At 41.1% G+C, this 27,340-nt stretch overlaps 4 protein-coding genes across 9 annotated transcripts; all 4 read left to right on the forward strand.

Moving 5' to 3' along the window:
• The first annotated feature begins 790 nt into the window (after positions 1 to 790).
• On the forward strand, positions 791 to 11,315 carry LOC147339530 (ras association domain-containing protein 8-like). 6 transcript variants are annotated; one of them, XM_086295427.1, is made up of 6 exons: positions 791 to 1,058; positions 3,557 to 3,670; positions 7,949 to 8,077; positions 8,328 to 8,969; positions 9,062 to 9,324; positions 10,445 to 11,315. In XM_086295427.1, exons 3-6 carry the CDS (start codon positions 7,975 to 7,977, stop codon positions 10,595 to 10,597), a joined length of 1,161 nt encoding a protein of 386 aa, XP_086151553.1. In that variant the 5' UTR covers positions 791 to 1,058; positions 3,557 to 3,670; positions 7,949 to 7,974; the 3' UTR covers positions 10,598 to 11,315. The 6 variants fall into 6 exon arrangements, with proteins under 6 accessions (XP_086151553.1, XP_086151545.1, XP_086151575.1 ...); XM_086295419.1 differs by lacking the exon at positions 791 to 1,058 and having other exon boundaries at positions 3,205 to 3,670; XM_086295449.1 differs by lacking the exon at positions 791 to 1,058 and having other exon boundaries at positions 3,205 to 3,670; positions 9,062 to 9,318.
• Positions 11,316 to 13,000: 1,685 nt separating this feature from the next.
• rdh14a (retinol dehydrogenase 14a) lies at positions 13,001 to 16,079 on the forward strand. Its single transcript, XM_086295481.1, has 2 exons — positions 13,001 to 13,367; positions 14,276 to 16,079. Exons 1-2 carry the CDS (start codon positions 13,125 to 13,127, stop codon positions 14,891 to 14,893), a joined length of 861 nt encoding a protein of 286 aa, XP_086151607.1. The 5' UTR covers positions 13,001 to 13,124; the 3' UTR covers positions 14,894 to 16,079.
• Positions 16,080 to 17,827: 1,748 nt separating this feature from the next.
• LOC147339532 (retinal cone rhodopsin-sensitive cGMP 3',5'-cyclic phosphodiesterase subunit gamma-like) lies at positions 17,828 to 19,997 on the forward strand. The gene is made up of 4 exons (XM_086295493.1): positions 17,828 to 17,944; positions 18,721 to 18,833; positions 18,913 to 18,950; positions 19,032 to 19,997. Exons 2-4 carry the CDS (start codon positions 18,721 to 18,723, stop codon positions 19,106 to 19,108), a joined length of 228 nt encoding a protein of 75 aa, XP_086151619.1. The 5' UTR covers positions 17,828 to 17,944; the 3' UTR covers positions 19,109 to 19,997.
• A 2,539-nt stretch (positions 19,998 to 22,536) lies between these two features.
• guca1g (guanylate cyclase activator 1g) lies at positions 22,537 to 25,187 on the forward strand. Its single transcript, XM_086299758.1, has 4 exons — positions 22,537 to 22,731; positions 22,814 to 22,963; positions 23,712 to 23,808; positions 25,057 to 25,187. Exons 1-4 carry the CDS (start codon positions 22,537 to 22,539, stop codon positions 25,185 to 25,187), a joined length of 573 nt encoding a protein of 190 aa, XP_086155884.1.
• The last annotated feature ends 2,153 nt before the right edge of the window (positions 25,188 to 27,340 follow it).

Consider the following 27,340-nt stretch of genomic DNA (forward strand, 5'->3'; position numbering starts at 1 on the left):
GCAACTCAAACACCAGAAATAAGAAAGCAGGGGCTGGGTCTGTGACCGTTTTAAGTTTATTACGTTACGTTTGTGATAGTAAGTTCTTGTGTTTTTGTTTCATCTCTCCTTGTTATGTGTCATGTTTCCTGTCCAGCCCGTCATGTGCGTCATGTCTGCGTCTCTCCACGTTTCCTGTTTTACTTTGAAGACTCTGGTGTTTCCATGTTGCGTGTGTTTAGTTTTACTTCTCCTTATGGTGTCATGTTCATTGGTGTCAGCTGTGTCTCCCTCCTGTGGAATTAAGTCCTCTGTCAGGTCGTCTTTTGTCGTCATGTCGAGTCTCGTCAGGTTCATGCTCATGTTTCCCCTCATTGTTTTGCATGCTCCAGTCCAGGTTCTTGTTCATGTTTTTGTCACACTTTTCATATTTGATCTTAGTTTTTTATGATATTCAGCCACAATAAAAGCTCGCCTAGTGTTAAACCTTAGTTTTGTTCTCCCGTGTCGGCTTTTGGGTCCGTTCCATAAATACACTGGCGTTCCCCGCAGTGACAATGTAGCCTAAAACTGAAAACCAGGAACCTGGAATCTAGAAGCTAGGAACTGGTGACCGCGAATGAAACCAAAGAATACACAACATATGGGACAACGCGACAACGACCAGAGGAAAACACAGGGCTTAAATACACAAAGAAATAACGAGGGAGAAACAAGAAGGAAACACAGCTGGGACTAATCTGACAAAATGAGACGGGGAGGAAACAAAACTGAAATCACTGAACACGAGACTGTCAAAGTAAAACAGGAACCATGAGACACAGGGATATGACTGACTGGGGAGGCAGAGGAGATGAACATAGAGACAAGGGTGACTCGATGTGAAACGAGGAACACCGAGTAACACGGGGCTGAGACTAAACACAGGCTAAGATCAAGAACCAGAGAACCAAGAACCACAAATAACAATAATCAAAGAATATTAAATCAAAAACACAAACACTAGCTCACCAAACCCAGCACCAGGACACCTGCTTGAGATTGAGGTTTTTCTACTGTGGATACATGATGGACTTTAGGTAAGCGTGACATTTTTATTACTGCAGTTTGTTTATAAAGGGAGGCAGGAAGGTTGGAGCAGTGACTGAAATCATCTTGTACTATTCGGCATGATGGAGTGAGATTGTAAGCTTGTAGGAAATGTTCATCCTGATATATTTAATATTAACCTCGTGAGAGAAACTAGGGCTGCAAAATCATGTTTGTCTAAATGGAGTCATAAAACAAATATGCGTTGTGTAATGATTGTTTGAACACGTTTGATATTTCCATCTTATCTCACTCCTGCTGCTGCTAGTGAAAAAGGTCCCACTGTGAAGAATGAGATTGTATGAATGTTATCAACTAACTGATGGTGACGGTGGTCACTGAGGAAATACAAAGAGCCCTGATTCAGCTAATAAATGATTCCCCAAATGTTTGCAGTGTTGCAAAAAGACATTTCCAGTGAACCCTGTTGAATGCTTTTTCTACATGATAATGTTACAGTGATTTACTAATGTGGGACAGCTGCATTAAAGTGTTGGGTTTGCAAGCACTGATAGATAGTCAGCCTTTAATAAAACCTGTCTGGTCAGGGTGAATGAGAGGGCAAATTTAATCACTTTATCTAATCTGGATGCTGAGCCCTTACTTGGAATTTTAATGTCTGCATTTATAGGAGACGGTGTCTAGTAATCAGCTGAGTGGAGCTACATTCTGAAGTCGTTCTTATAAATAGAAGGGAAAAAGTTATTAGAAATGTTTGCAGAGCTCAGCAGGGAAACCATCCGGTCCACGTGATTTCAAACTGACAAAATCATTCGTCTTGAGATGAAGTTTTTCAAAGATATTGAATTGATCATAAGAAAAATGGGGGAGGGTTATGGATTTAAGGAACTCATAGGTGTAGAATTATGAAAAGGCAGATGAATGATACTGGTGTATGATACAGTATCATGCACCAGTATCATAGAAGATCAAGTATCATTGATATTCTATGATACTGGTGTTTGATGAGTTCTGGACTTGGCAGGTTACTAAGGCATTTCTCAGTAACACAAACATCAAAAATGGGATTGGCCAAGAGATCTCGAGGCACAAAAAATTTAATTTGGGGAAATAAATAAATGGTTCATCAATTTCACACAACATTAGCAAGATTTCATTGTCCTGTTTTTTTCTGCAACTGTGGATTAACCGGACCTTGAGTAAAATGAGCCACTGAACATGTTTGTGGTACAGTGCTGCTTCACTGCTGAAGAGCAGCTCTGTCCATCCATAAAAAGGAATATTTCCAGTTCATCTTTCTACCAGTCGAGGGAGATGTCAAGATGTTAATTCACATGAATAACTGGCCTCTGTGTTTGAGCACAGTCTTCAATGGGACCTGACTACAAACCAGTTTGTGTTTGTCCTGATGAGAGATTGAAAGACTTTTACTTGGTTTCCTCCCATTGTCAACATTTCCAGTCTAACTGAATGAGATCTTTAGACCTAATTCACAAAGTCAGTGTATAAATGGTATACAGTAGAGCCACACAAAAGAATAACTTCAGTAAAAGAAACGTTACATGGAAGCACGACTTCAGCTTCATTTATCTTCATCCTGATGCTGATGTTTGCTGTTGGTTTGGTGCTGTAACCAGCTGCATTGAAAGGACGCATACAAAACCATTTCAACCTGTAAATACTCCTGTCCAAACTTGTAAATACCAACTGGTCTTAAATTCTCTAATATTTATTACTTTTTTCTCTCCTTTTCTCATTTTCATTGTTATTATTATCATTATTATTACAACTGCTAAATTCTGTTATTTTCTTCGTAATATAACTGCACTCTCTATATGCTCATGTAAGGCTGAGGAGCACGAGAAAATGCATTATGGATAAACGTGGCTACACTGTTTATCTGTACATGACAATAAAACTTGAAACACACTGAAACACAGAGTAGGAAACAGAGCAAAGGACAAAAGGAGAAAAGGAGAGACTAATACCTCGAAGTGGAATGTTGGAAATGTGCAGAAAGAACAAGTTGGTGGGAGGAGCCACTCCTCTCTGTTTTTATCTCCTATTTAGTTTGGGAGGAGCCCAGTTTCAGCGTCACAGTGACATCACTGCTTGGAGCCACAGGCTGGAGTAAAAGCACTGAAACTTTTTCTCTGCAACAGAGGATCACACCAGTGCAACTCAAAGCTGTGGGTTTAACATGACTTTGTTAAAATCAGGCAGATGCAGGCTGTAGAATTTAGGGAAAAAGTGAATAATGAGTAAGCACAGGTGGACCTGTCTGGTGGGAACTTGTAGTGGTGGTTTGAGGCATTTTCACGAAGGACTGAAAAGAAAAAGATAACAAGCTCAGAACAAAAGCCGGTGATTTCCTGCAGGATGATTGTGGCACAAAAAAATCCGCTACAGTAAATGCACTTTACTTCTTCCGAGTACTTTCACAGTGACATCACATTGTGACAGCACACCCAGAAGAGCTGCATTCCACAGCTGCACTCCTCTTTCTCCTCCTCCTCCTCCTCCTCAGCTGAGTCCGTAGGTGTGTTTGAGTCACAGCCGTTCAGCTGCTCAGCAGGCCGACCACGAAACAGACTGACAGCCGCGGGACCTTCAGTGAAACAGAGAGAAACTGAAATAGAAGGTAAGTGTACAACATTTGTCTCTGCTTATCTCTCAGTTTTGAATTATTAAAAAGCATTACACATAAAGTGTTTTAGATTACCCATACAGAAATGACTAACAATGAAGTGAAACACAGATGAGAGACAAACTAACAGAAAAGCTCACTGAGCGGTTTGATGAGGAGAAAACTGCTGGGAATCATTTGGCATGTCCTTTATAGTGTGTAGCTCTCGACCCAAATTGAACACCTGTGGGAGATTTATAGTTAGACAGTGCTGTCCAGCACCACCATCAAAACAGCTAATGGGGTAATATCTGTGAAAGGACGATGTTCCATCATTTCAGCAGGATTACAGACTCGAGGAGAGTGCCAACAGGCTCTGAAATCATCACCTCACTCAGCTGCTAAATGTTTTTCCTTTATTTAACTGTATCCGTGGATTAGAAATTGTTTTGCATAAAATGTCCTGTCATGTTTATCAAATCAAAGACAAAGCTGTGATTTGGTTAACTTAAGCAAAATAGCTTGAAAAGACCCCCAAAATAATCCTATATCAAGAACAAAATCTTCGGATGTGGACTAAAATTTAATGTCAATCATTACAAAAAAAGGTAAAAAGGTAACACAGAGGCTGATACTTTAGGCAAAAATTTATTTGTGACCCATCAAGACCCAACAGGTCTTATAAAAGTGAAAATCAGCATTTTCCACATAAAGAAAATCAGTTTCATGGTATTTTTAAGGGCGTGATAGCACCTACTGTTTTCTTAATGATGGTGACACTGAAACTGATGCTGGGCAGTGGAATTTAGTAAACAGAGACTGGAGTATGTGTGGGAGGAGTCTGACTCTTTCAGGAATGTCAACATGTTCTGCTTCATTCCTGCTCAGTGAGGCCGCGCGTCTTTCCCAGCAAACACATGACACAAACACAAACCTCCCCACACTTCAAACACCTGTTTGAAATGTAAGTATGCACATATGTTAAACTGCTCACTCTGAGGGTTCCCCTAAAATATGACAAGAATAGAGTTGTTTAAAAAAACTCTCCCTCTGGCTCCAGTATGGATTACACTTCAGTTTATCACACTTGTCTTAAGTAAGGAACTCAATTTTGTATCAATCACCAGTCATGTATATTTGCAACGTTACAGGAATCTTAGCCAGGAAAAACCCTCTAATGTTCACTGAATGTGCCGGGAAGCACCACTGTTGGCTGCAAGGCTGGTCTTTGTCTAATTAACTGACCTGTGACAGAATATCGGTGATGATGATGGATTAACAATCCTAAATCAGCCCATTTTCACCAAAAATATTTGTTGTCACTCCAGAAACCCCCTGAAGATTTTTCGGTCTCATTACAATCCCAACACAAAAGGCTTTACTGACATTAACTTTTTATGGATTTCCTGGCTGAACTGACACTAATGGCATGTAATGTTACAGTAATATGCAGTTCGTCAAGAACTGATGGAAACTAGATATTCTCACATCAGTCAAACAACAGCTTCTGTTGAGGTACAGCAACACACTACTTTGACAAACCACCCGAAAACCACCCAGTACATCTTTTTACTCGGACCAGGAATGTCTAAGGAGCTTGGAAAGAAAAGCGTCTGGACTTCTTTAAGTTTCCTTGAAGACGTTTCACCTCTCATCCAAGAAGCTTCTTCAGTTCTAAGAACAATTGGTGGAGAGTCCCAAAACCTTTGCTGATTGTGACCTACACCCGTTTTTTTTTTCATGTCTTGGCTCGTGTGATTGGGTAGAGGTTCAATAGGGGGTCCATTTCCCCCTTGGGGACACCCCAATAGGGCTTAAAATCTGGGACTCCTCACCAGTTGCTCTTAGACCTGAAGAAGCTTCTCGGATGAGAGGTGAAACGTCTTCAAAAAAGTCCAGACGTTTTTCTTTCTAAGCTTCTTAGACTTCTTAGACCTGGATGACTGAGAACCTTCACAGACATAGGAGCAGGAATATTAATCATTTGGTAGTTTGCCTGGATAGATCTCCAGTCCACTGCTGGGCTAACGCACAGAGACAGATGACCAGTCATAATTTAGATGTTTTTTTCTATACATAATTAAAAAACCATTGCACCTGTTTATACAAGGTCCCAGAATTTACATTGTGCATCAGATCAAAGACTGAGCTCTGAGTGTTTGCAGAGCAGTGTGGTAAACAAGTCTGGAACAGGCAGTCTTAAAAACATTGGCCGCCTAGACCAACTGGATAACCAAGCAAGTAGGATGGAGAGGTGAAAGAAAGGTTACAGAACAGTACGTCTTTGAGCAACCTGCATGGAGGAGGACTGACGCAAAAAGCTACGAGGCAAAAGATTCCCTGATCTGATTAGATAAAAACAAACAGTTTGAGTAGAATTCCATCAACTGTAACTGGGAGTAAGTTTACATACACACATCGTGGAGATAAATGTCATGGTAACTTTGGGCTTTTAATGATGTCTTTGAATTGTTCTCCAGGATTGTACAGCAAACAGAAAGCGCTGAGTGCACAAGTTTGATGTTTTTTTCTCCGATCCACAGAGGATTAGAGAAAATTCAGTGTATACACTCAGCAGTGGGACAGCGTTGATCACCACTTGTATAATATCAACATGAAAGAGTGCATTTTTAACAATTACATTTCAAACGAGTTGCTTTCAGGAAAGAATCTGGGTAAGCTTACAGTGTCTGTGTAGATCTTATTGATGACGGATTTTTAAATGAATGATTTAAAATGTTAATATTCAGGTGGGTTCGGGGGTGGCTAGAGCACAGAGCTGGTCATCTGCTAATCGAAAGGTGGTTGGTTGTTGCTCCTGCATGGGTTAGAGCAAGATACTCAGGTCGAGTAGAAAAAGTGCTATATACGAACACATCCATTTACCAGGTGATAGGAAGTGAAAGCAACACGTGTTCTAATGGTCTGTATTTCCTACATTTGTCTTAGAGCATAAGAGGGATGTCTCATTAGGGTGTAAACTGGCCTTTTCAGTGTCAGTGGAAATACAGAGAATTATTTGCTATATAAGTCAGATACCTTTAAACAGGCTACTCTTCTTCTGGCTGCTCTTCTACAAAGCCTTTGTTGTTGTTATTGTTCTTGCAAAAAAATTGCAGAGTGTGTGAGAAAACCCGAGTGCTGGTATCAGTTTGTCCATGTGAAATTGGTTCCAGCTCCCAGCCAAGATTTCAGGAGGAACAGTCGTCCTGTTTCTCCTCCTGCAGCCCGCTGACACAAACCTGCCTGCCCACTCTCCACAGACTCCTGCACTCCACCTCAGAGTCTCAGACCCCTCTAGTTACCTCCAGTGCTGGCTTATAAAATTCAACATCATTTTTCTGAGAATTGTTGTTTGTGACTTGGGACTACCTACAACTTCCAAACAGGACAAAATTGGTATCATTTCCAACAGTTTTGTAAGACTGGCAGCAAAGTTTTGCAATAGGAAAAGTCCATCAAGTTCAACTATTCATAGTGAAACGTACTGGTAATAATAAGTAATTTTACAACTTTAAATAAAACCATAAGAAAATAAATATGTAACAATGAATATTAATCTGTCTTAAGCCACTTGTATGTTATTTCATATACTTCAAAAAGTAGTGTTTTAATTGTCCATCAGAGAGAAAAATAGATCTTGCCTACAATTATTTTATTAAATCCCAACATTTCAGTCAAACAGACCTTCAGCAGGTACAAAAACAAAGCACCAAACACATACAACATGTTGTATACATGAATAGATACATACAAATAAATTTGTGCTCTAAAGATTATAGGAGAAGGCAGATTTGCTATTTTTATTGGTTACATGTGTTCCTTATAAAATATAAATAGAACTACAATTAGATTAGTGTAACTGCAATTTAACAAATATATAGTGCAAAAATATATTTATACATAAAAATATAGAAAAATATTGCAATATTTTGAATAGGCAGTTAAGCAGGTGGATGGATGGGAGCATGCCTGATGGATTAATCATTCTGCTGGAAGTATCTTTATGAACAGTTTTGAATGTAGAACACAATGTAGAAAATTGTTCTGTTGATATTTGTACTTATTAGACTCTAAGCACAATAAAACACAAACTCAGTGTTTGCAACTTTGCCTTATGAGCAGATGTAGCAAATAAAGGTCAAAGCTACCGTATGTATTTCTGACAGCAGACTTATACATTTAATCGTTGTGGAAGCCTGACATTACTGCCAAACTGCAACTGTTTATTTTTATAATGTATTGACTGTTTATTGGTGTAGTTTACAGATGTGTTTATGTGTCACCCTGTAGGTAAAAGTTGGTGTTGCGTGTGAACAATGGAGCTGAAGGTGTGGGTGGAGGGTGTGGTCAGAGTTGTTAGTGGCCTATCACTAAACACTTCCTGTCAGGATGTCGTCATAGCTCTCGCACAAGCAATCGGTAAGTCTCTCAGTCTGACTAACAATGAAAATTCTCATTTTACGCTCACCGAATTACTTTGTTATCAGAATGGTGTTAGTTTGGTGTTTGCAGTTGTGAACACCAAACTACAAACATTACATACAGACATTTTAGGAGGACTAAAAAATGTAAATTACACTCTGCACCACATTCAGCTGATATTTGCATTTCATGTTATTAGCAATATGTTGATCAGTTAAAAACTAAGCCTTTATGTATCCCTGCTCAGGTCAGACAGGTCGTTACATTCTCATTTTGAAGTTACGAGGGAATGAGAGACACTTGGTTGCTGATGATTGTCCACTGCAGCACCTGGCTCAGCTGGGACAGTTGGCCACAGAGGTCCAGTTCGTTCTGCGGAGGACCGGCCCGAGCCTCAGCGAGGGTCCAGACACCCCCGCCAACGAGAGACGTCTTCCACTTTCCAGACCCTCAGAACCAGAGCCCCTCAAACGCAGAGAGCCACAAAAGGCTCTGACATTTAGTCTGGGTCCCTCAACACTTCCCAAAAGGAATAAACCAAAGAAGGACTGGTCTCGATCTCCCAGATCCTCACCAGAACTGAGGGCCTCACCGGTATCTTTCCTAGACCCTGTGAACTCCATGAAGACAAATCCTTCTTACCCCAAAGACGAGGTGTTTAGGGATATTCTGCAGCAACAGAGAAGACTACAGGATCTGGAGATTCAGCTTCAAGATCTGGAAAGAGAGACTGAGTTATGGGAGCAGAAGTGGTCATCTCCTGAAGTAACTCTGGCTTTTGCTGAAGAACTGGAGGAACTGCAGTGGAGAGTGAGACAGAATGAGGTAGAGCTGATGCAGACGGAAGACTGGGAGAAAGCATTACAGGCAGAGATGGAAAGAGAACAAGGTATGTGCTCATATCTGTTTACATTCCCAACATTTTTGGTGCATTCCAGATTGCATTTCTAAAACAAAAACCATTAACACTGTTATCAACAGGTATGCACAGGCGCCTGGATCAGATTCATTCATCCATAAACGATCAAAGTTACGAAATCACTACACTCCAAACCCGTTCTGCACATCTAGAAGAGGACCTGCAAGTCAGAGTCCAAACGCAAAGTTCTCTGACAGCACAGCAAGATGAGTCCCTGAAGTCCCTGAAGCAGGAGCTCCACAACCGCCTGCAGCTAGGAGAAGAACTCGATGTAAGACTGGCTGAGTTACAGCAGGAGATGGAAACGGCTGAGGAAAGGGTAAAGGTATAATTCTTCAATCATTTCTACCTAAACTGAAGGGTTGATCTCACAAAAACTACTGTAAGACTTGTTTCAGCAGCACATCAGGGTTCATATTAGCTAGATCCATTATAGAGCTAATATGAGATGATGAAATGAAAGAAAAGTATGATACATAATGCTGCGTAATATTATAGCTGACATGAGAAAAATTGGCCACTGCACACTTGAAACTTTCCAGACACGCCCAACTGGCAAAAGACGCTGTAAATGGGAAAGTGCAGGCTAAAGCTGACAGACAGGTTTTTGTTGGTCTTTGCATTAATCCTCCGTCCTCCTGCTTTTTTCTGAATGCATGAATAATAGCCTGAAAAGGATCACACTTTTCCAATAATCCTCACCACACCCGGTAACAAGGTGAGATCAGACACACACAGAAACTGAAACAGTGGAAATGAGAGCACTGAAATAATACTTTTAAGCAGTAATTAACACATTTGCAAAGTAGTTGGTGTTAACCAAAAAACAAAAGGGTTAATCTGCAAATTCAATGTGGGCATGTGTTTTTACACCACATTCCCTCTCTGACACAACTCTCCCAGGAATTTGTTTGTATGTTGGTCGAATGTATTAAGAAGTACTCTGTGGAGCCACTGATAACAAAAACTAAGGACTTTAATTAACTCAAATGAAGGAAAAGTCTTAATTGATCAGTATAATGTTAAGAAACTGACTGTTGAGCTGAAAGTTTTAGTTATTAAACCAGTGATGTTACTGCAGACTGTAAAAGTTGCATAAGAGCCATGTGGATTTTGGATGTTTGAGTTGATTCCAAACAGCGTTTTAGGAAAGAAGCTGGTGACGACTGTAGTGCCTGCTGAGGGCAGCAGGTCAAACAGGTCTTGGATAATGCTTCTGGCTCTGGGATGGTACTGAGCATTTGCAATGCCTTCCAGGGAGGGAGGAGGACAGGTCATCACTCCATTCTTTTGAAATGTGTCTCATTTGGTGCAAAGGTGTGACTAAAGATGCACTGCTGTATTTTTAGTAGCGGAGGCAACGATGCAGCCCTGAAGAACAGTAAGATATATCAGCTCGTGGATACAATGTTCTCCGGTAATATAATACCTGTTGTGTCTTCTAGGACAGACTGGAGATTATTGAGGAGCTGAACAAAGAGCTGAGGCAATGTAACTTGCAGCAGTTCATCCAGCAGACCGGTGTGACCTCACAGACGGAGCAGACAAACCTACCAGTCAACGATGTTTACCTTAATAACGCTGGCATTAGGGAGTAGAAACAGAGGGGGAGCTGTTCACTCCAGCGACTGCAACAAAATGAAGAAGAAGACGAGACATTACATCTTTTGTCTACAATACCATTTTATGTTTGTGCCATATTTAATGTAAATTTATTGCCACGATGTTGGATTTTATTAGGACTTTTATATGTTATTTATTTCCTGTTTTATTTTAAAAGTATTTCCTTCCACACCTGGTACCTCATCTCACTCCTTTCGATCTGCAACTCGTTCCCACCCTGAGTGTATTTTCAGTCAGTTTGTCACACATCATCACATCTCTCCAGCCAGGCCTTTGTTCCTGTCTTTGAGATTTGACTTTTATTAAAGCTCATTCTAATCAAAAATGTAACACTTAAGCTGTCACATGACTGCTGGAGTCAAATGTACCACATTTCCTCTAAAATGTGGTAGAAAAACACCTTATATATCCACCAATATAGCTGATATCTGACCCTGGTATTTCACTTTCATCTGCAAGACATAGACTGTAAGAAATACATGACCTCAAAAATGTCACTCGTATGCCTCTGTATGTGTAACTGCCAATATTTACACTCGTGGCTCCACAGTGTAAATATGTGGAGGAGACACAAGTCCCTCGGGCGTCCTGTCAGAAAGGCGTAAAAGTCTGCCAAGTCAAATATGTGGCGTGATTACTTGTGTATAAGGAAGGAGACATAAGTAGCTTTCTTTCTGACTGCCAGTGTCTGAAATAAAGCTGATACCACTGATTATAACTACTGTTTGTATTCAATCACATGACTCTAATTATGTTATTAATACGTGTTTCTTCATCATCTCGTGTCACTGTTTGCCTTTGCTCCACCGGAGGGCCCCAAAGGCTCATCCATGAACAGATCTTCAACCCCAACAGCCAAGGCTGCGCTCACTCGGAAAGCAAAGCACATGCATTTGTAATTAGTGTTCATACAGGAATGGATCATCACAGACTGTAGGAACTGCCACAGGCTATTACACAACTGTGCTCAGCCGAGCCTATAAATAAAAAGTATCCCCTTTCTTAAAGATTGCAGGGGTAGACCCTGAACAGGCCGTCAGTTAGATAGAATATGGGCAGTGATGAACTGAATGGCTCTTGCTGAGTATATAGTAGTTTACAAAATACTGGAAAGCACAAAAAATGTAACATTGACATCATTAGAAATATAAGATATTGCAACACTGATAACGACCCTTACCTTATATTAAGGTTAAATTAATGTAGGTATAGAAATTCAGGAAGAAATGTTGCACAGAGCACGAATTGAATTTTGGTGGAGCAGTTTAAGCAAGACTTGGTGTGAAGAACTTCTTAGGGAGAATATAAGTGTGGAGGTTTTTAACAAAAAGCTTGAAAAGGATACAGGCTGCAGAAAAAACAATTACAAGGAGGGGGGGCAGGGTTCAAAGGAGTGCTTGGTGGAATGAGCAGTGTAGCAAGGTAAGAGCAGACATAGTAAAAGCACCGCTGAATAGAAACAATTATTAATTACAAAAGAGCACAAGCTAAGCTTAAGAGGTATACTGTTCAAGTGGGGTTAGATTTTCTGTTTGGAGAACAATAGGAATCATCAGCCAAATAGTACACAGACAGGGGAGCACTTGGGATCTCCATAAGACCAATTTTATAAAAAAGAAAATGCAGACAACAAAAAACCATTAAGCAAAGGTGGAAGTTTGCAACGCTCACGTTCAAAGAATTATAAGCAGCCAGATCCAACAAATGTGGCAGAAGAAGGGATGTCAACGACACAAGAAGGGATCTATACAATATTCAAAAACATGTTTGTGATGGAACGCACAAATACAAGAAATAACATCTTTCATCTCAGAAAAAGCACACAAACAAACAGCTGTCCAACATGTAGTGTTGGGCCTGTGATCAGGAAAGAAGGCATTAATAGGAACTTTACAATAATAATAATAATAATAATAATAATAATAATAATAATGGATTGTATTTATATAGCGGTTTTCTAGACACTCAAAGCGCTTTACAATTCCACTATTCATTCACACACTGGTGGAGGCAAACCACAGTTGCAGCCACAGCTGCCCTGGGGCAGACTGAGAGAAGCGACCATCGGCCCCTCTGGCCAACACCAGTAACCGGTGGGGTGAAGTGTCTTGTCCAAGGACACAACGACCAGGACAGACAGAGCTGGGGATTGAACCGGCGACCTTCCTTGTTACTAGATAAATTAGCTTAAGACTCCTTTTACTTTCGTAGCCTTTCTTAGAAAGCTAATGTCACAGGATTATGAACAACTGATGATATCTGTGAGCACGACAGGTTTAATAAAGAAAGAATTTAAATGCTTGTTTTTCTTTCCTTCCTGTAGGCGCACGCCACACTCCAGTCCAGTAGGTGGTGCTGACGCACCTTTTAGCTGGTTTGCCAACCGCAAAAATCCCCCCAAAAGAAGCCGTCATGTTGTTAGTTTGAGGCTTCTGCTGGTTTGGGGGATGCAGTGGTTGGTTAGTTGAACTCTGGAGTCCTGTACCAACTTAAATCCGCAGAATGATGAAGGGAAAGACGGTTATTGTGACCGGTGCTAACAGCGGGATAGGAAAGGCCACAGCAGCCGGCATTGTGAAGCTCCAGGGTCGTGTAATAATGGCCTGCCGAGACTTGGACAAGGCTGAGGAGGCAGCTCGGGACATCCAGCAAGGCACCGGTGCAGAAAGTACACAGCTGGTGGTCAAACAGCTGGACCTCGCTTCACTGACATCTGTACGCGCATTCTGTGAAGACATAATCAAGGTAGCGATATAGTTGTTTTTGTTACTTGTGTCATCGCCAGAGCCCCAAACCTGGGATTACACGCCACCCGCGTTTTATTTGACATGTACTAAATGGACAAAAGTGTTGGGCCATGTACACATAACACATAAACGAGCCTTTCTGACTTTCCATATAAAATCCCAAGACGTTAATATGGAGCTGCTCTACCCTTTGCAGCTCAAACAGCCTCCACTCTTCTGGAAAAGGCTTTCTTTAGGCTTTATCAAGGTTCTGTGTGGACCAGTCACGTTCATCCACACCAGTCATGCCTTTATAGACCTTGGGCGCTGGTGCAGACTCATGCTGGAACAGAAAGAGGCTACCAGCCAGTGGCCCTGAGAGGTCAAACCCACTGCAACTCAAGAAAACTCAACAGCAAAAACCCACAAAACACAACAGAAGTTGAATTAAAGAAATCTTATGGAACACAGTGGACCAGCTGTGGAAGTGAAAGAGTCCAAAACATGCAAAGGACTGAACTGAGACACGCTGAAAAGACTCAGATGGAGAAAACCTTCAGCATTGCTGAATATCCATACAGTGTGTCACCCGACTGGCTGGACAGTCCACAGTACTGGGTTACATACCACTGAATGCTTGTTAATTAACAATATTTATATTTCTTCCTGGTGGAAAAATATTTGGCAGGTGGCGGCATCCTAAAATTGGGAGCAGCTCTGCAGTGTGGGAATAAGTCACTGGTTTTCTAAGTATGTAGCGGCTGTCGTCTGAGCTGGTCCTGAATGAGCTCACCCACTCTTTGGAGGAAGCTCATTTATGCTGCAGTGTGCACATGCGCCACAGACCTGTTTTATATCTAGTGTGTTTCTAGTAGTAAAAGTAAACCGTGTACGAAATAATCTGTTCTCCTCTTTGCTGTTAAACAGGAGGAACCTCGGCTAGATGTGCTGATCAACAATGCCGGTATCTACCAGTGTCCTTACACCAGGACAGAGGATGGCTTTGAGATGCAGTTTGGAGTCAACCACCTGGGACATTTCCTGCTCACCCATTTGTTGCTGGACCTTCTGAAACGATCAGCTCCTAGCCGCATAGTGGTGGTCTCTTCCAAGCTCTATAAACACGGTTACATAAATTTCGAGGACCTAAGCAGCGAGAAGTCGTATGACAAAGCTTTTGCCTACAGTCGCAGCAAACTAGCCAACCTTTTGTTCACCTGTGAGCTTGCCCGTCGCCTGGAGGGCAGCGGAGTGACAGCGAATGCTGTAACTCCGGGCATAGTGAGGACTAATCTGGGGAGGCACGTTCACATCGCTGTGTTTGTTAGGCCGCTTTTTGACCTGCTGTCCCGAAGCTTGTTTAGGAGCCCCGAAGAAGGAGCTCAGACATCCGTCTATGTAGCTTCTAGCCCGGATGTTGACAATGTGCAAGGAAAGTGCTTTGCAGATTGTCAGCCTCAGGTTCTTTTGGACAAAGCCACGGATCAGGAACTGGCCGCTAAATTGTGGGACATTAGTGAAGTCATGGTGGGGATAATCACATGAGATCAGCGTGAATTTTGAGACTTAAAAATCAATTATCTAATAACCATTTATTAACCAAAGTCTTTCTAGAGAGCACAAAGTTAAACAGGGCAGAGCAAATCCAAAGCCATGTTTTCCAGAATTAAGACTTTTGTTTGTCCTAAGTGTCATATGTTCAAGTCTCATGGTACCATACTTTCCCAGTAGAGCACGTTGCTCTCAGACTGCTTTACTTGTGTCTCTTAGAAATGTCAAAAGTAGAACGGGAGCAGAGCGTTCGTGTCTGTGGAACCTGCTCCCAGTCTCGGAGCGGTTAAATTTTTAGTTAATGCTTGTAATGAGGGCTGCGGCAGAACCGTCCCTCAGTTTTGCTGATGTAGAGCTGAAAGTGAAACTGTGGGTTCAGGATTCTTTGGAACTTCCCATGAACTCAACATTTCTCATTTACGCTCCTCGTTGTTTTGCTCCTGATGAAAATGAATGTGGAACACATGCAGTAAACGTGCAGTAAAAATGTCATTAACCTGTTCAGGGATGTAAAGTCATTGTCATAATGTGATGCGGTTGTCTTCTCTCATAAAATTGAAGTGAATCGATATTGTTTCCTCTTGAAAATCATACTCTGGCACATGAAGTGGATTTTTACAGTAAGTTTTGTATTTAACTAGGAAGTGAAAGTCTTGGGCTGTTTTGCGACAGTCGGCCCTGCTGTAGCGTGTTTTTGATGGCAGGAGAAATGGGATTGGCTGGAGAAACCTGAGAAAGCACGAGGAGAACATCTAAACCACACACAGAGGAGCCCTGCTGCTTAAACCCAGGATGCTTTTGCTGTGAGGCAGTGCTGACTGCTGAGGCACAAGTCTTTTTGAACTGAATGCACTAATACTTGTTGCAGTGGAATTATACCACAGACAGTCGTCCAAAATAAGAGAGTTTGTTATACTTACACTATAATTTATAGCTGCTTCTTTAGCTGAGGCCTGTGTGTTTGTGTAAATCGGCTCAAGCATGCACAGTGTGTTGTATTGTGGCCCTTTTCAACGTCAGTGTTTTATGGACTCAAACTTGAATAATATTGAGTCGTCCATGTGTACAAATGCAGTACAAAATGAAAATGATCTAGATTCTCCTTGGTTTTATTCAAACAAATCTCTGAAAAGTTTTCCTTGTAACTCTTGTCAATAAACATCCACAAAACCTCTCAAGAAATGGTCCCAGTTTCTGCTGTCAGCAGGAAAGCCTGCCACTCGTATCCTCCTGAACACAGACTCTCCTTACAGCTTTTATACGTTTCCATCCACGGTCCGTTGTAGAATGATCGTTTCAGAGTTCAGCTCAGCTCAGTTCATGAATTCATTTTCCATTTGACCTGAATTTCACTCATTGTTGGATGCAGTGGTGCAAAGCATGTCACCACTGGACTGTAGAGCAGTGGAGGCGTGTTCTCTGGAGTGACGAATCACACGTCTCTATCTGGCAGTCCATTGGAGGAGTTTGAAGGTTTCCAGGAGAGCGGTACTAGTCTGACCGAGTGTAAAGGTTGGTGGAGGGGGGGTTATGGTGTGCGGGTGTTTTTCAGGACTCGGTTCCTTGGTTCTACTGAAAGGAACTCTTAATGCTTCTGCATACTGAGACATTTTGGACAATTTCAGCTCCCAGCTTTGTGGGAGTAGTTTGGGGATGGCCCCTTCCTGTACCGACATGACTGCACACCGGTGCACGAGGCAACGTCCATAAAGACATCATATTAAACCCTGCAGACTGTGAAAGCAATGTCACTCAGGTTCATATCCGTGTGAAGGCAGATGAGTGAATACATTTGGCAGTGTAGGTATGATCCTTCATATCATGAGTCTAAAGGTAAAAATAGGTAAGAGTCCAGCTTCAAAAATTCATTTTATTCTGTCTACGATCTTTAAACTGACTGACACACGTTTATTTTCTCAGCCTCCTGGATTAAAATGGAGCTTCTGCTCTTTATTTACCTGTTGCTGAGGTGAATGTAGTTGATGGCTGAGAGCTTGCTTGGTGACAGTTTTCTTTGTCTTTCATCAACATGTATAATGATTACTCAGACTTTTGGTGTAACAACCTGCTGTCAGGCTTGTAAATGCAGCTATTTTACTTCACTTCCTAATTAGACCTCATTACATGGATCATAGCGTTGTGTTATTTCTCCGGCCTGTTTTTAAGCTGATTATGTAAAGAAAGGAAACAAATAATGCTTTGTTGCTGTGGATAATTTTTTAAATTCTATTCAAATTATTTATAAAGAACCAAATTCAGGGGATTAAGAGTAATCCACTTTAACACTTACCAGCTCCCTCCATATGCTGCAAGTGTCCCTGCAGTCCTCACATGGCCCTGCTGCCTGAGGACCCTCGATGGGCTTCTGAAAAAACAAACAACACAAAAGAAATTGGAGGTTTTTGGTTGAAAATAACGAGTGAGCTAAACGGCTCTGAAATATCTCATTTGTGTTACGTAATGTTCAAGTATTTAGGGTTATGATGATGCATCCTAGTGTGATTTCAGTTTTCAATGAGGTTTGCAGAACAGAGTCGGACTCGCTTCATTAACAGAATAATTGATCGTCACAGACCCTCTGGGAATGGAGGCTAACCCGATTTTGTTTTCAGGTGTTAGCTCAGTGTATTCTTACATTTTTGCTTTCTCTGAGCATTTCAGTCTAATGATGATAAGCAGCACACTGATTAAGAGTGAATGTTTTGCCCTGTGGCCCCATGCCTTAAACAGATGTGTTGTTCTTTGGGTTTATTTATCCAGCATCCTGTGCAGATTTGTCCTCCTTCCACAAACACAACCGATGAGCCCTTAGTTCATGATGACCCGAAATGCTTCCTGTTTAGTGAACACCCACAGAAGGTTTTGGCATGGACAGTGGGCATTGCAGCACAGGTACACACGGCTCAGGATTATGAGATTATCCTTCAAAAAAACCATCGCAGCTCTATTTACAGCTTTGTTATGACCACAGCCAGTATATAAATGCTGTGAGGAGAGTAGCTGCATGACTGAGACCGCACTTCTTTCTTCTTCTTCTGAAACAGGGTAAGAGCTGGCAGCAAACATGAGCACGCACTGTAGCAAAAACCTTTCTATGAAAGTACTTTTTAACATCTTGAAAGCTTTTCCTGGTTTAACTGTGTGTAGAAGAGTGTGCGTTTATTCTTTTAGATGTGTTAAAATGTAACTTCAGATTACACTCATAAATCCTCACGTTGATGTAAAATAACTCTTGAAAGTGTTAAAAATTCAGAACAAGACTTCATGCAACGACTTAAAGAACAGTGAATGATAGTCCAGTTATACTCTACACATCGTTGTATAAATATCTGAGAGGCAGTGCAGCAGCATTGCTGATACTGACATGCTGTGGCTGGAGCAGTGTCGGTGACTGAAGAATAATACAAGTCACAGATTTACTGAACGGTGGAGGGACCTGCTATGGTGTTTGATTTGGAGATATCATTAGGCTGGAAAGTGCTCTGTCGTCCAAGCTGGTCACTGCCAGTAGGTACAGAAGGTTCCTCGTGAAATAAATGACTGATGTGAGGGTGGAAAACAATCCTCTGTATTTATTGTGCCATTTACGTAAGTATGAGGGAGCGATGAGGCCTGATCAGGAGCTAAATGTGCTCAGTCTCACCTTTGAAAATTGAAACAGGTTTTACTTGATGGCACGTTTTGATCCCTGGGTGCTGCATGCTGATTCACGATCATGGGTCATAGCTGACCTTTGACTTTAGTTTTGGAATAGAGACTATTAGCATACAGAAGTCGTAAAAAAAGAGATAAAACTATTTTCGTGTTTGAACTTTTTAAAGATGAATGCAACAGCAGCCGAGCCAGCGGAGGGCTCCAAGCCTGCTCCTCCTAAGTTCAAGCAGAAGGGATCTCGGCAGTTTAAGAGCAAAGCTCCCAAACCTGGACAGAAGGGGTGAGTTGAGTAATTATTTACACTTATACATCAGTTTCTTGTACTTTCTTTGAATACTTTCCATCTGCCTTTCCAATAGCTTTGACAATGATGTCCCAGGGATGGAGGAGCCTGGAGGTGAGTGTGATTATTATGTTTATTATGAAGCTGTTTTATGTTTAAATCTTATGCTTGGCTTTTATTTTTCTTACCTTGCAGACTCTGCAGTGGTCTGTCCCTGGGAGGCCTTTGGTGACATGGAGCTGAGCGACCTGGCTCAGTTTGGCGTCGTCTAAACCCACCAGCAGACATGTGTGAATGTTTGGAACATCTCTGTGGTTCCTAATGTAGAGGATGAGGAGCATCCTCTGAGCTTGGCAGTCTCAGGGTCATATGGAGCCTCTGTAACTCTACTGTAAATGGAGAAAGGAAACAGTGGAACCTTAGATCTGTAAACTATCAAAACAAAATCAAGCAAACTTGCACTGAATTTAAAGGACCCTATTTAACATTTAACAGCCTACTGCTAATAAATCCACAGATTTGTCTTTGCTGAGGACTTTGTGTAGATTAATGTGAAGAAAAACAACTGAATCCATGTTAAGATTTGTGAAATAAGACATGTTAGGCTTAAGTGTATAACAGCCGATAACTAATCCCTGCTACACATGGGTCGCAAACATTTTGCCACTAAACCTGTTGCCCATGGCAACGAACCCGAGCATCCTGAGTTGTTGAACAGCCTAACTGCCACTCATCAAAAACTATTTGCAAGTGTGCTGAGGAGACCTGGTATTTGAGTGTATTTCATAAAATGTTTGAGAATTAAAAACTATTTATGGCATTTTTTTTGATATTATGTTTTTATGACCAGAAGCTTACCCTTGACCTCAGAGGAATCTATCTATCTATCTATCTATCTATCTATCTATCTATCTATCTATCTATCTATCTATCTATCTATCTATCTATCTATCTATCTATCTATCTATCTATCTATCTATCTATCTATCTATCTATCTATCTATCTATCTATCTATCTATCTATGCTGTTCATACATGCAAGTAAAAAATGTTTATAAACAGAATTTATGACAGCAGAATAATAATCACAGCTTGCTGAAGGTTTAACTGAATGTTGAAAGTTAATGTAAATGTCTTCATAATAAATGGATTGGACTAGTTTTTACGCAGTGCTTTTTTATTCTACTGGAGCACTCAAACTGCTTTAAAGCACATATTAGCCAGTCCCAGAAGAACACTGGCATATGTAATAATCCAGTTATGATTACATGTTCTTATATGTTTTTTTCAGGCATGTTTATTTTGTCAGTAGAGAACGTAGACACTCAAAAGCTTTTAGTCTGTGTAGACGAGCACTCCCCTGGGAAATCAAAACTGAACTGAGAGGTCTGTGCCTGTCAGGTAAGCCTAATATTTTGGCACTGGCCTGTGAGTTGACATGTCCAGTTTATTTGTATTAAACATGCATTGGTTGTAAATAATAAATTGACATAAATGTGTAGAAGTGAGAAAAATGACAAAAGAGGTCATCTTTTCATAAATATTTCAGGGTAGCCTCATCATGTTCCACCATCTTTAGTCCATTTGACTACATGGTAGCGTCAAAGCCCTTCAAGAAGTAAGTCTTGCTGAGATGTAGCCATGAGAGGAGAACAATAACTTTTGTTTGAGTGCTCAAAAGGACATTATTGTCACATTATTGTGTTGGTGGAGTGAGGAGCAAACAACACTATTTCTAGAAATGCTAAATGGACTCATTCTTATATAATGCTGCTCTACTTCAGTGTCCTCTATACAACATGTCTCATTCACACACAGTCATGCAAACACTTTTTTCTAAGCCCTCTAAATGACATTCACACTCTGACAAACACATCAGCAGCCGGTCGGTGTTCAGTATCTTGCCCAAGGATACTGTCAGAGGACATTATAACCTTTTACTCACTACTTGATTAGTCTTTTCACCAAGTACTTTTTTACTCTTATTTGAGTAACTTTTTTGAAGACTAATATTTTAATGTAATGCTACTCTTACTTGAGTACAATTTTTGGATACTCGACCAACCTCTGGATACTGTGGCATACAGACTGGAGCAGCCAGCGATCGAACCATCATCATTGTTATTAGTAGATGACCTCCTGCCACAACCACCGCAAAGAAACCCATCATCTATAGGTCTTATAGCATCAGCTGGACTTGAGACATGACGTATCAGGGAAACTGGATATGTGAAATCATTGAAAGTGCCTTAAACGTATTATTTATAATGTGCAGCGGGGACATCGATGTACATGTAGATGTCACAGTCAAGGTAACAGCCTTCATGTAACATTACAAAATACGTGAACAAGATACAGAAGTTCATTTAGCAACGAAAAGAAGAAAACAATGCAACACAAAATAAAGTTAATACATTTCAACATTTCCCAATTGCTAGCCTCGGCAGCCGGGGATCAGTCCACCAGGGCCTCCGCTCCTGGCCGCGCTCGGCACACAATGCACCTGACCCCTATGGCGCCTCCTGCGGGTGGTGGGCCTACAGGAGGATGGGCCCATGTACCTTTTTTGGGCTGCGCCCAGCCGGACCCCATGGACTTAGGCCCGGCCACCAGACTGTTGCCCTCGGGCACCCTCCCTGGGCCTGGCTCCAGGCTGGCGCTCAGGTAACCATATCCCAGGCAGGGTGAACTTAGCCTTTCACTCAGAGGGGTCTTCTGAATCGCTCTTTGTCATGAGCAATGTCTTTGCCATGGGAGAACCTACCAAGGGGCAAAAGCCCCCGGACAACATAGCCCCTGGGATCCCTGGGACACAGAAAACCCTCCACCACAATAAGGTAAGGTAAGAGATAGGGATAGGGTGAGGAGTTTAGCAATCCAGGAGGGGCTCAGAGTAGAGCCGCTGCTCCTCCACATCAAAAGGAGCCAGTTGAGGTGGTCAGGGCATGTGATAAGGATGCCTCCTGGGTGAGCTATTCCAGGCATGTCCCACCCGGAGGAGGCACAGGACATGCTTAAGAGATTATATCTCTTGGCTGGCCTAGGAACGCCTTGGTGTTCCCCCTGGACAAGCTGGACAAAGTGGCTGGGGAGAGGGAGGTCTGGGCTTCTCTGCTTAGGCTGCTGCCCCCGCGACCCGGCCCCAGAGAAGTGGTCAAGAAGAAGATGGATGGATGGATGGGCATTCGAACATTACTTCACCTGTTCAGATTCAGTTACATATGGAAAAGGAGTGGGAAGAAGTGACACTTATTTAACCCCACCCCTTCACCATGAGTTATCTCCCTGCTGTTACAGAATTTCTATTTACAGTTCTTTGAGTGCCATGTTTCTTTCTGCTGCAGCACATATCTAATGACAGACAGGCTGCTAATATCAAAGAGAGCTGGTTTAATTAACCACCTAAGTTACCATTAAGTAGACACCACAGTATTCACTGCTGTTGGCACATTGATGACATGCAATGCCAAACTTTCAGACGTGTTATAACAAGATGTTGCTGATTAAAAGTCAAGAGATTAGCAAATTAAAAGATTAACGTGTCACTAACCTGCCACGCCCTGTCAGGTTAGTGAGAGCGAGGCTAAGCAGCAGTCCAAAGCTCTTCAGTTTGACTGTGCAAGCAGACGCCTTGCAGTCATTTCTGCAGAACTTCCATACAAACACACTTGGGGTTTTTTCCTTCAAGCTGGCAGAGGCCATGGGACAAGAAGAAAGTCACAATGAGGAGATGGACTTGGCAAGGATTCATGAGCTGTGTGTCATTTTCATGAAGGAGTGTCTGAGCGGTGCCCTGCACCTGCATGAGTTCAAGAAGATCTTTGGAGTTCCAAGCAGCTCTGTAGAGGAGTCCCTTTTCATAGAAACAATATTCAACTCGTTCGACACAAACAAGGTAAAAAGACAGAACAGTTTGTCTTTGTAAAAATAAATGTACAACTTCACTGTAAATGTACCTTTTTGTTATTTTTAAACAGGATAACACACTGGATTTCCTCGAGTATGTGGCAGCACTTCACTTGATCTTACGAGGTAATCTTGAAGATCGGCTCAAGTGGTCCTTCAAGATGTATGACAGTGATGGAAACGCCAGGCTGGACAGGACGGAGGTGAAACGGCTTGTCAGGGTAAGATAAACTGTGTGATTCAAAGTTTTCTTTTCATTTTGAACAGTATGTTAAGAGTGAAGATTTGTAGAAAAGGAGGATCATCTGTGTGTAATCTGTCTTAACTGTGAGAAGTTACCTGGTTTCATAACACAGATCTTTTCAAGACAGCTTATAGTACTACTCCTGTGCACCAGATTAGGCCCAGGGGTCATGTAATGCAGCCTCACGGGACATTAGATGAACACATAATGAGGCCATTCTGGGAGGCTGCTGTTGTAATTTACTAGAAGCTTCTAAATTTGGAGACATAAATGCTGGTCATTTATGGTAAAAGAAAACTTTAAACACTTTTTATTGTTTTCTTCTTGAAATAACAAATCTTAGTAATTCTAAGTCATTAGTTTGTTAACTGATGTTAAAACAATCTTATTTGTGAGCAAACAGACCAAGTGTGTATACAGCTAGCCTTTTTTAGTGTTTGTGTGTGTGTGTGTGTGTGTGTGTGTGTGTGTGTGTGTGTGTGTGTGTGTGTGTGTGTGTGTGTGTCAGACCACAACACAATATGCTATCTGCACCTGGATCTTTTTTCAGCTATGCATCATATTTAGCAAATCACAAAGAAACAAAACTTTGGCAGAGTCGACCCTGTCAGAACAGAATAAACTTTCCTGTCAGCATATTGGAGGACAACACACTGTATATTTAGGAGATTAGATCTAAATTGAATGTGAGTGTGCTTGATCATCATTTCATGTGTCTCATGCAGATTCTTTACAAAATCAAACTCCACAAGACTCACATAAGCATGACTCCATCCCAAATCTGTGACCGAATCTTCCAGCTGGTTGACCAGAATAATGATGGTGAGTGTAAACCACTGCACTATGTTGTGAATATGCTGTAATTGTTCTGAATATCTTAGACATGAGACGTAACATGTCTCATGGTCTCATGTCACTGTAGTTTGTTCCTATACTGACTTCATATATGTTCTGTTTTCATTTCAATGCATCCAAAATAGTAAATCACCACAACCTAATACGAGTTTATCGTTAACTACCCACTTTTAGTTTTAAGTATTTAGATGTTCCAGTTGTCTCTTCTAAGGAGGAAGCAGGTGTAGTAAAATATGAATCTAATCATAAACTCTGAGGTGATGGAGTCTTGGAGCTTCTTCTGAGAGCCTCTTTAATCATCTCTGAGTATATCGTCATCACTGGAGCTCTGATACTTGGATTCACTGTGGCAAAAAGAGCAGAGCTTCAATCTTCATGCAGTGGACTGTGTAATATGAATGCATCATTGTGGGCCATATAAAGCAAGGATTTTTAAATGAGCTTTGTTCACTCTGTCACTGTCATAGACAGAATAAAGATCTGATTAAAAAATATGTACATTTCTTTATACTGCCATAATTTATATTAGATATTGAAATCTGAGTATTCAGCTCTAACCTGACAGGACAAACTGTAGGTGACAGACACTGAACATTAGCAACGAGAGAACATGGCTCGCTGATGGATCTGTGGTGGTGACTCAGACAGTAATAGAGTCTGACGTGGATCCACCCTTAATAAGCTTGTTTTTAGTAACTAAAATCTGTTTTTATGTCAGAACATTTTATTGTTTCAGCAGTTGTTGTGAAGTTGTTCTTCTTAACTAGAAATAATTCTGCCATCGTGCACTCTCCTTGCCCTCTTTCAGGTTTTATTCCTGAGCTGTGCACTCATTCTTATAAATTCAAATAAAATACAGATTTTACTTTTTGATTCAACTTCAGATAGCATGTCTGCTTCATTTGTCATTAAATAGCAAGGAGGCAGACCGTACCTGGTCATGAAAGTGGTTGTCGGTCAATTGTCCCATTCATTTTGAGCCTTTAAACTGGGGCACTGTTTCTAGAAAAAGCTGTAATTCTTAAACATTTAATGCAAAAAAAAAAAAAAAAAATAAGACCCCTTGAATTAAAGCTGCAACTCAGTTACATTTTGATTATTTAATGTAAAATTGCCTGTAATGGTGTAACACTGCAAAAATGTGACTTTTCCCCAAACATCATAGAAGCCGTGGTATAAAGTCAACAGTGTGGATCGTGTTTTTGTGCCCAACAGGTGAGATAACCTTGTTGGAGTTCATGGAGGGAGCTCAGAAGGACGAATGGGTCATGGACCTACTGAAGCTTGATGTCAACGCCACCGGCTGGGTCATTCAGAACTGCGGCAGACTGGAATCAGCCACATGATGTATTTGGAGGCCGACAGAGTGGTGCTATCTACATACCTGAGGTTTAAAAGTTTGCCTTTGTCTCCACGTTCATCTCCCTGAGGCTGTATACTCTTGATTTGGACATTATACATGAACCTCTTCTGTTGGTAGTGTTCAATCATCAGAGTAATGTAATGAAAGATACTTACAGTCATGTGAAAAAGACATTTCTGATAGGACTCTGTAGAGTTATAGAGTCATTGTTAGCCTGCGGGTCTTCTTTTCTTTTTTTTCCCGCCCGCTCATATGTAGTGTTGCTGTGTGCTGTTCTAAAGTGCATTTAAAACACAGGAGAGCATGGTTCCTGCTTCCTATCAGAGAGCAGCACGGCTCCTCCCAAAAACCCTCAGTGTCTATATGCATTTAAAATTGAGGGTAGGGCACCAGCGCCAGAGGTGGGTTGGAATACACCGACCATCCTCTGGATGCTGTAAAATGTGCCCACCCCCAAGGCCCTATATGTATGTGTTATGTGAGAGTGTGAGTAATGTGGATGTCTAGGTTGCAGAATAAAATTGAGGCACAGGCGGGTCTTCTTTTCACAGCAATAACTTCAAGGAATTATTCACTGTGTGAATTTATCAATCTATCCATTCTCTGTTGAGGGATTTTGACCAACACTTCTTTACAATAGTGTTGATTGAGGTTTGCAAGTAAATAATTTATGCACAGCAGTTCACTCAGACTGAGGTCTGAATTTTAACTGTGCTGAGTCAAAACTTTGACACCTTCTTTTTTAGCCTTTATGTGCTGGTGTGCTTGGATCCGTGTTCTGTTGTATGACCCAGTTTTAGCCAAGCTTTAGCTCTTGGATAGATGGCCTCACATTTGACACTAGAACACTTTGGAACACAGAGTTTTCCATGACTGCAAGTGATCCAAGCCCAAATCATCACCCCTCCACCACTGTGTGCTTGACAGTTGGTATAGACTGTTTCTGCTGTGCTGTTTCTTCTTCGGTGAGGTATGTTATGGTTAAACTTGTCCACTTTAGTGTCATATATGTAAAGGACATTCTGGAAGTCTTCTAGTTTGTTCAGATGCAACTTTTCCCACCTAAGAGTGCTGCCAGAAAGTCTAAGAACATTATTAAAGAAAAGACAATAACAGATAACAATAACACTGTATTATGTCATGCAGGAGTGTGCCAAAGGAGGCAGCGTAACACTGAATGTGAGCATGACTTTTGTTTCTTTGTTGCACTTGGAATCTTTGTCACGTGTAATAATGTATCCATTTAAACTTATTACAACAACTTCTTTTGCCCTTTTACAGCAAAATAAAACATATTTTGTTCACAGCAAGTTGTATTTCTGCCATTTTATCATTTGGCAAGAGAGACTAAAAGAAACTTTCTGATGAAACCAGGCAATACGGTAAAAAACTAACCAAAACAAGGAGCTGAGAGATACTAAAACTGGTATAATTATCTGTGGATTTGTCACTTTATGTACAAATTACACTACATACTGTACATGTGGGAGGACATAGGACAGGACAGGAGATTATTTTGCACCTGGTGCCATCAAACTATCTATCTATATATATATATATATATATATATTTTACATCATGTTGCATTTTCTTCGTTTTTCATACTGTACTAGTTACTCACTCAGGTCAGCAGTTTGTACACATGTACACATCTACGCTGTGTACATGTGTGTGTTTGTACTCAATTTGTAACCAATGGTTAATAGCCAAAAGAGTTTTACTGATAAATGCAGAGTTAAGCAGATTAAAAAGGTTGCACACCTCTGTGGTCATTTTTAAAATAGCCAGTTGTATGTAGCATTGGATACGTTACAGCATACTGCCTACATTATATGTATGTTTATATGTAATGTAAACGTATTGTTCTTACTGTTAGTCGCAAAAAAACAAAAAATGATTATTAACAACACGCTCCCTTTAAGGGTTGCCATAGTGGATATCCTGCCAACATATCCTGTCCCTCCTCTTTTGTCATACCAAACCTCTGCATGTCCTTCTTTGCTATATCCATGAATCTTCTCTTTGGTCTTCCTTATTTCTTCTTAACTAGTTGCGCCATCCTCTGTCCAGTATGTCCACTATTACTCCTCTGCACCAAACCACCCTAACCTTACCTCTCTTGCTTTTTCTCCAAAC

This window comes from Aulonocara sp. 'chitande type north' Nkhata Bay, linkage group LG1 (assembly GCF_057382095.1).
Source record: "Aulonocara sp. 'chitande type north' Nkhata Bay isolate Kocher_YH1m ecotype deep benthic linkage group LG1, A_spYH_male_GT1.1, whole genome shotgun sequence".
Lineage (NCBI taxonomy): Eukaryota > Metazoa > Chordata > Actinopteri > Cichliformes > Cichlidae > Aulonocara > Aulonocara sp. 'chitande type north' Nkhata Bay.

Excerpts from the sequence above, each read along its gene's own strand:
- LOC147339532 (XM_086295493.1), top strand. The coding sequence starts at position 18,721 with ATGAATGCAACAGCAGCCGAGCCAGCGGAGGGCTCCAAGCCTGCTCCT. Across the intron at positions 18,834-18,912 it reads CCCAAACCTGGACAGAAGGG|CTTTGACAATGATGTCCCAG; the intron begins GTGAGTTGAGTA and ends CCTTTCCAATAG. Across the intron at positions 18,951-19,031 it reads AGGGATGGAGGAGCCTGGAG|ACTCTGCAGTGGTCTGTCCC; the intron begins GTGAGTGTGATT and ends CTTACCTTGCAG.
- rdh14a (XM_086295481.1), top strand. The coding sequence starts at position 13,125 with ATGATGAAGGGAAAGACGGTTATTGTGACCGGTGCTAACAGCGGGATA. Across the intron at positions 13,368-14,275 it reads TCTGTGAAGACATAATCAAG|GAGGAACCTCGGCTAGATGT; the intron begins GTAGCGATATAG and ends GCTGTTAAACAG.
- LOC147339530 (XM_086295427.1), top strand. The coding sequence starts at position 7,975 with ATGGAGCTGAAGGTGTGGGTGGAGGGTGTGGTCAGAGTTGTTAGTGGC. Across the intron at positions 8,970-9,061 it reads AGAGATGGAAAGAGAACAAG|GTATGCACAGGCGCCTGGAT; the intron begins GTATGTGCTCAT and ends TGTTATCAACAG. Across the intron at positions 9,325-10,444 it reads CGGCTGAGGAAAGGGTAAAG|GACAGACTGGAGATTATTGA; the intron begins GTATAATTCTTC and ends TGTGTCTTCTAG.
- guca1g (XM_086299758.1), top strand. The coding sequence starts at position 22,537 with ATGGGACAAGAAGAAAGTCACAATGAGGAGATGGACTTGGCAAGGATT. Across the intron at positions 22,732-22,813 it reads ACTCGTTCGACACAAACAAG|GATAACACACTGGATTTCCT; the intron begins GTAAAAAGACAG and ends ATTTTTAAACAG. Across the intron at positions 22,964-23,711 it reads AGGTGAAACGGCTTGTCAGG|ATTCTTTACAAAATCAAACT; the intron begins GTAAGATAAACT and ends TGTCTCATGCAG.